This window comes from Humulus lupulus, chromosome X (genome assembly GCF_963169125.1).
Source record: "Humulus lupulus chromosome X, drHumLupu1.1, whole genome shotgun sequence".
Classification (NCBI taxonomy): Eukaryota; Viridiplantae; Streptophyta; class Magnoliopsida; order Rosales; family Cannabaceae; genus Humulus; species Humulus lupulus.
Window position 1 is genome coordinate 94,374,173 of NC_084802.1, and position 9,302 is coordinate 94,383,474.

The 9,302-nt window shown below is 31.2% G+C and overlaps 1 protein-coding gene across 1 annotated transcript; it reads right to left on the reverse strand.

Annotated features, from left to right (window-relative positions):
* Positions 1-4,280: 4,280 nt before the first annotated feature.
* Positions 4,281-5,978, reverse strand: LOC133806060 (uncharacterized). Its single transcript, XM_062244194.1, has 5 exons — positions 5,744-5,978; positions 5,350-5,598; positions 5,174-5,238; positions 4,955-5,037; positions 4,281-4,620 (listed from the first exon to the last, which is right to left on the reverse strand). Exons 1-5 carry the CDS (start codon positions 5,976-5,978, stop codon positions 4,281-4,283), a joined length of 972 nt encoding a protein of 323 aa, XP_062100178.1.
* Between the last annotated feature and the right edge of the window lie 3,324 nt (positions 5,979-9,302).

Below are 9,302 nucleotides of genomic sequence, written 5' to 3' on the forward strand. Positions count from 1 at the left end.
CAAAAATACTATACATAAAAATATAATGTTTTGCATGTAATACTATACCAAAGAAGTTTAGCTTGTCTATTATGTTGAATGTAATGTTTTGCATATTCTATAATTAAACATATTATTAAATGTAAAATCAAGACAATGACTTGCTTGTTTGCTTCTTATGCTCGCTTCTTAGCTCTTGGCAATAATCATTATGCAATTACAAATAATAAGAACCAAATAATTTTTTTATATTTTTCCATAATCAAAAGTTTCAATGAACTAATTTTTTTCTCTCTAATATTTTATATCAAAACAAAATCAATAAATCAAAATTTTCAACAAGAGATGGTAATTAGTAGAAAACTAGCATATAAAATTATATTGTGGCAAAAAGAATCGGTACTTTCTATTGGATAAAGTACAAACATCACTAAACCATAAAAAAAAATTGCAACAAGCTGGTAATTATCAGAAAACAAAATAATTAGTACCAATAAGCAAAAATAGATTGTATGGAACAATGGTGATTAACCATTACACAGATATGACTCTCCAGAGTACAAATGGAAGTATAGAAACATTAACATCAAATAACAACAATCACAGAGAAACTTATTTAGTGCAAAAATTGGCATTGCTTAGCAGGGATGAGGGAGCTGAACAAAACAATCACCTTAAAAGGAGTCTGTATATTGAAGCTAGTTGCTGAAAAGTAGGAGTTAAGAAGAAAAGACCAAAACTACAAAGGTGAAGTTGTTAAACTAGCACGTTTATAGGCACCCGATGAAGCAATTATAAATTCTAAACATTTGTTATATGTATAAAAAAGGGGGACAAAGTATTTCAAGGGAGAAGGGCATAGTGATTAGTCAATACACCCATATTTTGAAAGGGTGTAATTACAGCTACAAGATTATCTATTTATCTCCACCCAAAAAGAAATTCCACCATTTCTAAGGATTGTAAAGGAAAGCTACAACAATCTACGCCCATCAACAAACAAAAGTCTGGGTATGTTATACTCTCATAAATAAAGAGTTAACTTAAATTCAATATAAAAAACAAAGAGTCATGACTATAATTTCTTAAGCTTTATATATATATATATATATATATATATATACTAGCAGAAAGCAACGTGCAATGCATGTTTGCTTAGTTGTATTGAGAAAATATGTGAACTTAGTTTTATTTTTTAATTTTCGTATTAAATTTTATTATTTAATCAAGGGTAGGTAACCATTTGGTACAGTATATTTTTGTGAAGTATCGTTTTGGTACCCTATATTTACATTAATAGTCATTTGGTACTCTGTATTTAATTGATATAATTTTACCAATTTAATAAAATTTCTCTCAATTATGAGTTCCAAATATAAATTTAATTACTTAATTACATATAACTGATGACAGTTTGGTCATATTGATAAACATTGTATTTATGAAATTTGAGTTCAGGGTACCAAATATGAATGATTTTGAAATACATGGTACCATATGATTGATTATTGAAAAAAGAGGGTACCAAAATGATATTTTGCAAAACTACGGGTACCAAATGAGTAAATTTCCTATAATCAGTGTCATATATTTTAAAAGACAATATTTAATATAATGTATGATATAAAGATATTACTAAATATATTGTTGGAATTCAAATAATAACATTGTTGATAAGGATTTGGTAGTTTTGTTTCTGAACGAGCGATTTTGCTATTGAACGGTTTTAAAGGCTAGACCTTCGTAAATAAAAAAATAAAAATAAAAATAAAATTGTATATAGTTTAATAAAGAATGTGATTTTTTCTAAATAAATAAATAAATGAAGAAAGAGATTAATTTGTGTTTGTAATTTAGGATGATGATTCATCCTTGTTGTTATCTTGTTTGGCTTCAATGGATAGAATAATGAAATACTTGTATTTCACATTATTCATTTTTTCTTCATCTCCACACAATTTGATTGTCCATTTTTTTGTTGCTAATTTATTTGCAACACTTTCAATGTGTTGAGGAATTTCCTGCAAGAACAATTTAGAGTTAGTTTATATAAATTATGGTTTTTTTCATATGTATTATTTTGAAATGTAGTAATATTTATTCTTACCTGTGTAGAATTTTCCATCAACTAGACTGCAGAACTACCAAATGTCTCTTCTACTACTTCTTCGAACATAACAACATCGAGCTTTCCAGTATCATCTTCTAATTGCATATATGCCCTAGCAGTTAAAATTTATTTAAATATATTAGTTTTAATGTGAATATTAGTTTTTTAAAATTTTTAATTTATTTATAAATTTAAATAAAATGTACTCACTGTGGCATGGGGGTGCCTCGCTGTTTGCAGTTTGGATTTTTGCAAAAAATTATTTCGTCATACTTATGTCGTATTTTTCTATGGCATGTCGCACACGACATGTAATAGTACATTTGGGCAGAATCAATTATATTTATCTTTGCTTCTATTCAAAAGTATTTTTTCTAAATAAAATAAGAATTGTTCTTTAGAAAGTTAATAATTGTACTTTGTTATTAAATTTAAATAAAAAGGTAATATTTGCCTCCATAGATTGCAAAGCCTTCATCGCACAGGGAATATCACAAATCTTCACGGTTTTTTGAAGTCCAATAGATGATAGAGTAGTAGATGAATGTGTCAACGATGTTTCAATAATACTTTTGATTTTCAGTGTATTATTATTCGCCCTTTAGAATAAAAAGGGAATAGTAATAAAAGTTAATAAATATAGGAAGATTGTATGAAAATAATATAATTAAATATAAAGTAATTTCAGCAATATGTGTATTTTAATATGTGTGTATTACCATTGCTTCAATATAGTTGCCTCTGGAATTTGAGGATTGATTGTGAAGGTACTTGATGAACGTGATGATAGGGGCAATCTTATGTTCAAATTGAGATTTATAATAATGAAAGTATATCAAAGATATAAGAATATATAAGTTATGTATTTCTAAGTACCTCTATATGTTCGAACAACTATTTGTGTTCCCAATATTATTGGATATTCTTCAATAATTTTTGTTATTGTTTGGCATTCGTCTTGGACAAATCGACCCCACATAGTCAATTTAATTGGGTTGAAGCTGACAAATTAGATTGAATAAAAAATGTTAGTGTATATTTTGTAAAGTAATATCAATACTAAATTTAATTGAAAGTATGCTTTTATTTTTTTTACCTTTCATCGATAAGATATATCTCTTGGATTGTTTGTTTCTGAAATTTTGTGGTTATCTCTTTTGTTGATTCAATCTAGATTGCAACAACTAAGAAATCTACATATTGAAATAAGAAAATGGTTATTTTGATGATAATCAATTTGTATAAGAATTAAATTTGAAATACCTATTTGTTCAGCCGAGTCTTTGTAAGAATGCAAGTCTGTAAATGGAACAATGTTATATTTTGGCGCCTCTATTTGATCGTCTTGTTCTTCTACATCTTCTATTAGTGTTCTTGAGGTGAGGGTCCAATCATATTCATATGTTCCAATCTTTTACCTTGGGTTGGAATTTTTGACAAGGGCGTCATTGATGTAATAAGAGTCAAACAATTTTAAAGTGTCCTCCCTAGAGTCAATATATGTTCCATAAATTATTCATTGGACTTGATTTCCCTGAACCAAAATTTTAAGAAATAATGGTTAATATTATATTATATGAGTTGCAAATGATAAATATTGGTATGCTACATTCATATAGGAGAGTATTAGTAATTTTCAAACTAATATATATTATAACAAATATGATACCTGTTGGTCGATTAATATTAGATTTTGGTATTTGACTGCTGAGTTACGACTTGTTCGCTTTGGAGATTTGTCTGCCACAATCATCTTGATTTTCCAAGGTTTTGTATTTGGCGTGATCTTGTTGATCGATGTACATATTGTTGGCATTTTTTCCCTGTAAAGATAGAAGAATATTACACACATAAATATAATGTATTTGAATTATTAATTTATGAAATAATAGAATAATAGAATAATGGATTGAAAATAAATTAATAAAATTTGTTAATATTACCTATTTAAACATTAATTTAAACATGATGATGATAATAATTATGTGTTTTTGGTGTAGTTTTTGTCAAGTTTATCAGTAGTCACTGATCGAATTAAAATCCTCACTGTAGACGCTGTCTTTGCCCTTGATAAAGCCACGTATAATTGGCCATGAGAAAATACTAGTTGTGGTAAATAAATCCCAACATAATCCAATGTTTGGTCTTGTGACTTATTTATGATCATTGCAAAACTTAATCTTATAGGAAATTAAGTTCGCTCAAACGGAAAACCACTATTATCATTCACACTTGGTAAGAACGGTATTCTTGGAATGAAGACTCTTTTTCCCATATGATCTCCAACAGCAATTACAGCATCTATGATATTTCGATCGAAAGCCCGACAAATCAAATGGGTTCCATTGCATAGTCCCTCTGAAGGATTAATGTTTCTTAGGAGCATGCTGGGACAATTTTTCTTTAGTAATAATTCATAAGGCGGAAGTCCATTAGGCGTTAATGTGTTTAAGAAATCTTCCATAACTGATTGCTCAGTTTTATCTATTGTCTCATCTACACTGTAATATCGCTGGGCTTCACCTGGAAATCTTTGTATTAACAATGCATTTATTTCATCGACAAAACTATTCTTTGGTGTTAGTATGTCCCGGTTCATCATAGTTGACATATTTCCTGAATAATCTTGAATGTTGTGAAAATGTCTTGTATTAGGTGATCTAATGAAGTCTTGTCATCATCATAGGGAACAAGCATCCCATTTGGTATTTTTATGATTTCATCTTTTGTGGTGGGTGGTAATCCATTACCTACTACTAACACATAATTTGAAAACATTGGATCTAATCTTTCTCGCATATTTTCAGTTAGTCGAAACTTAGTCAATGTAGGCCACAAGTAAGAATGAACCAGACTGGAATTAACCTGCTCTTGTCTAGTTCCTTTACGAACCACAGGTAATACATGTCAAAAATCTCCCCCGAAAACAACAACCTTTCCACCGAAGGCTACGTCAGAATCATTGATGTCTCAAAGAATTTTGTCTAATGCCTCTGTTTGTTGTTTTCTTGTCATCGGTGCCTCATCCCATATTATTAATTTTGCTGCACGAAGAAGGTTTGCAAGTGTACTTTGTTAACTCACACAACATGTGGGTTTTTCATCAATATCAAGTGGAAGCTTAAAGCGTGAGTTAGCTGTTCGACCTCCTAGAAGTATAGATGCAGCCACACCTCATGAAGCAGTTGCAAGTGCTACCAAGTTTCTTGATCGTACTATTGCCAGAAGTGCCCTGCATAGGAATGTTTTCCCTGTCCCACCTGGGCCATCTACAAAGAATGCAATATTTTGGTTTGATAAAACTTTTTCCAACACTACATTATACACTTGTTGTTGCTCGTTGTTAAGTGAGATTGAAGATCTAATATCTTCTTCTGGAATTTCAACACCTAACTCATCATCGATTTCTCTAGATTGAAATTCATTTCCATCGAAAGAAATGTCTTCATCAAGAAGATGGTAAGAGTTAATGTTTTTCCCCCATTGATTCAATTGTAGAAGAGATTGACCTTAATACATGATATCTTCCAGTCGATATAGAATCTTTTGAAGATTTGAAATCAATTGATATATCTTCCTCAAAACGTACCCAAAGGTCTCTTGGATTGGTTGGATTACAATATACCAATATTGTTGCGAATAGTCACCTCAAACTGGATGGCATTTGATATAAAGATGCCTCATGTGAACAGTCTTCTAAGCTACTGTCTCTTTGTAACAAACCATGCATTGTTGCTGCCTCACGAAATGTGGGGGCCAAAATACCCTCGACTGTTCTAAGATCTTCAAAGGACAGCGGTCCCCTTACATGGTTTAGCAATATCCGCATAAAATAACGCTCACCCTCAAATGGATTTGCTGTAACAGTACGACCTATGATTGTTTTCATTTTTCGGGGAGTCCATTCTTTGTGTTGATGGTTCCAAACATAATATTCTGGAATTTGTTTGTACAGTAATTTTTTTGCATTTTCATCTACTCGATTTAATGCAAAGAATTGTGTTAGCATAGTTTTTCTAGAATGGTCTAAATTGAGGAGTTAATTAGATCGTCGTTTGCTCGGAAAGTGACCGAGTGTTGATCCTCCAGATGTAAATGCAAACTATACACTGCTGGGGACATCTCATTGATAATAAATCCATATATTCTCCACATTTCTTCTGGGGGAGCAATCCATCGGGCTGACTGGAATTGTTGGATTTCATCAACGTGTTGATTGTTTGTTTCAGAAACCAAGTTGAAAGCGACACGATCATGACCTTTATAAATGTACTTGTAAACATATTTCAATGCTTTTATTGTAGAAAAAATCTCTACATTAATGTGAGAGTCAAATGTTGCAAGGAGATATGGGTTGTATGGAACAACCCAACGATTGTCTAGATTTTGTCCTAGGACCTTCACAATCATTCCATTGTTTGAGCGCCTATGCATTGGGAAGCAATCATTTCCAACCGTTGTTGCAGATGCATAATTCTTTGGATAATTAATTTTGCATCCACAATTTCCTTTCATGCAAACATTTGATGGATTCAATACTCCACATGGTCCATGCATCATGTGCTTCACAAAAACGTTATGGAGGTGGATGTTTGTATTTTTATCAGGTATCTCTGCTGATACGATCTCATCAAAAGATCCTGGTGCATGGAGTTTCCACTCATTTTGTAAGATAATTAAAAAGTGGGCATGCGGAAGACCCCTTTTTTGATGCTCAATAACATAGACATATGCTGACACTTTTCAGAAAATTTGCCTTTTGAATAACTGGTCCTTTAATTCTTCCAATTTCGCATGAAAGACTCGAGCAACCAAATCAGGTAAATTTTGACTCTCCTCGTGTGGACTTAGTTCATTTATAATTTCTGGCCAATTTTGATTGCATGTCATCGTTAAGAAAATGTTAGGTTTGTCGTAACGTTGAACTAAAGCCATTGCTTCCATATATCTTTTTCTCATGTCTCTTGGACCTTCAATAAAAAAATATGGGAGTATAATCTGTTTCCCAACATTAGAAGGATTTGTTTCCCCAAGTGTAATTGTATCAATAATACCTTGATACAACTCTGATCGAATATGTTGTTGCTTGCCTCTAAAATAATCTAGTCTTGAGGTCTCAATCTTCACGTACATATCAACTACAAATTGCTGCAATAATCGACCAGAAAGCAGCAAAATTAATCTGACATTTTCTCTTATTTGCAACTTGTAGCAATAATATTCGCGACATGAAACTATTGGGCACTTTCTTTGTTTATTTAATCCTACAAAAGTTGAATGTGAAGGAAATGTTACTAACGTGGATGTATATATACTAAATGTATTTTTCTAACTTTTTAATACTATAGTCTAACCTCGCTCTTCTGTTGCAAGTAGTTCAGTGGTTGATTCTTGAGGATTTATTGATGGGTTTGTTTCGTTGTACTTTGATCTGCTTCCTCTAATCCTTTGAATCCCTTGATGCCAACCAGTATCACCAAAAGGAAATAATATCGGATATTTCAATGGATCATAACACCCAAAGTAATACTGAACTTTATGATTTCCACCAGAATGGTTATACACATGAATGTTACGTCCTCTTGGTTGATCTCCGTCATCATTTTCGACCCATATCGCTGCAACTTGTGAGGATGTAGGGGCATTGAATCCACATTAATCAAGCCTAGCATCTATTTTATATGAATGATTTTTTTTTTCCAAATCAAGGAGATCTCCAAGTGAACGAAAAAAAAATGGAATAAGGATTGATGTGAAGAATATTGATGAGCTGGGTTACAATTGATGGCTCCATTCTATTTGAATCAGAAATTCAATTTTGTAATTCATGCTACGTGTCATATAAATACAATTGGAGATAAGAAGGACGACTATTGGAAGGGAGCAAGTCGTTGATATAGTGATAGATTTGTCCTTGGATTCTGAAAGTATATATTCCTCTATTTCTTCGACAGAGTTCTTTATCAAAATTAACACCGAACGATGTAAACGCAAACTTATTGTTATAAGTTCGAATGTATGTTCGAAAATGTTGAGATTCACTACTGTTGGATGTAAACAACGCATAAAGCTCATTTGGTACATTATTTGTGGCCAGAGAAATTTTTCCATCAGCACAACAAAATCCAGTTGTTTCATGGCAGAATCGCTTTGCTTTACAATGTTAACAACTAGGCACTAATGGAAGTGAATATGGTTCAGATGGCGCTACTTTTAGCAATTGTCTAAATCCAGTAGAACGCGTATACGATTGACCTATTTTGATGAGAATGACTAATTAGTAAACAAAATGAAACTGTCCATATTGTTTTAATGAACAATTTTAAAAAACTAACTAATTTTATATTAATCCCATACCCCTACAAGGTCTTGGTATGTTCATTTCATAGATTAGATCCTGTTGAACAACATATGGGTCCTATTCATAAATTTTTTTGAAATGTTAAGAAAAAACGAATAGAAGGATGGTTGAATTAGATTACTGAGAAAAGTAATTTCAGGAAGACTTGTTGGTTAAATACATTTATAGATGAATTTGGCTATGAATGAATTAGTACGGTGCCATCAAGATTGGGATAGATTAAGACTTCACAAGACGATCCCTCTTCATTGATTTCAGTATGAGTATGAGAATTTCGTTGTCTCTTTGATACTCTTTGAATAGGACTAACATGTTCAATATTGTTCGTATATTGAACACCAATATTTGAATGTTGAGTGATCAATACTATCGTACAATCATTATCAAATGTGTCCAAATCATCGTTATTTGATGATTCAGTATCATTTATATGAATTGAATTGGTTTTTAATGCTTTCTGTTTAGCATATCTCTCTCTTTGTTTTCTACGAATTTCTTCCTTTTTTGCTTCCGGAAAATCTTTATATGAAATTATTCTTGTATGTGGTTTGTCATGATCTTCTAAAAGGAAAAATTTTCAAATATAAAGTTCATAATTTTTTTAAACTATTATTAATGAAGTCATACCATTTCCCAATATGTCAATGAATGTAGTATATGTTTCAATTGCAAGATATATTTCTACAGGAAAAAAAAAAAAACAAATATATCATATCATAGTATAGATTAAATAATTAAATGATAAAATATGTTTTCAAATATACTAATTAACTAAATTTTCATATTCCAAGCAACTTCCAATTATTTATGTAATAATTAATATTTTAATACTAACCTGGTAGCACTCAAAGT

Bases quoted from the DNA above. Each gene is read 5' to 3' on its own strand.
- LOC133806060 (XM_062244194.1), bottom strand. From the start codon at position 5,978: ATGAAAACAATCATAGGTCGTACTGTTACAGCAAATCCATTTGAGGGT. The intron at 5,599-5,743 runs GTTTGAGGTGAC...TCATGTATTAAG, and splicing joins TTTATATCAAATGCCATCCA to GTCAATCTCTTCTACAATTG. The intron at 5,239-5,349 runs GTGGGACAGGGA...CTATACTTCTAG, and splicing joins ATTCTTTGTAGATGGCCCAG to GAGGTCGAACAGCTAACTCA.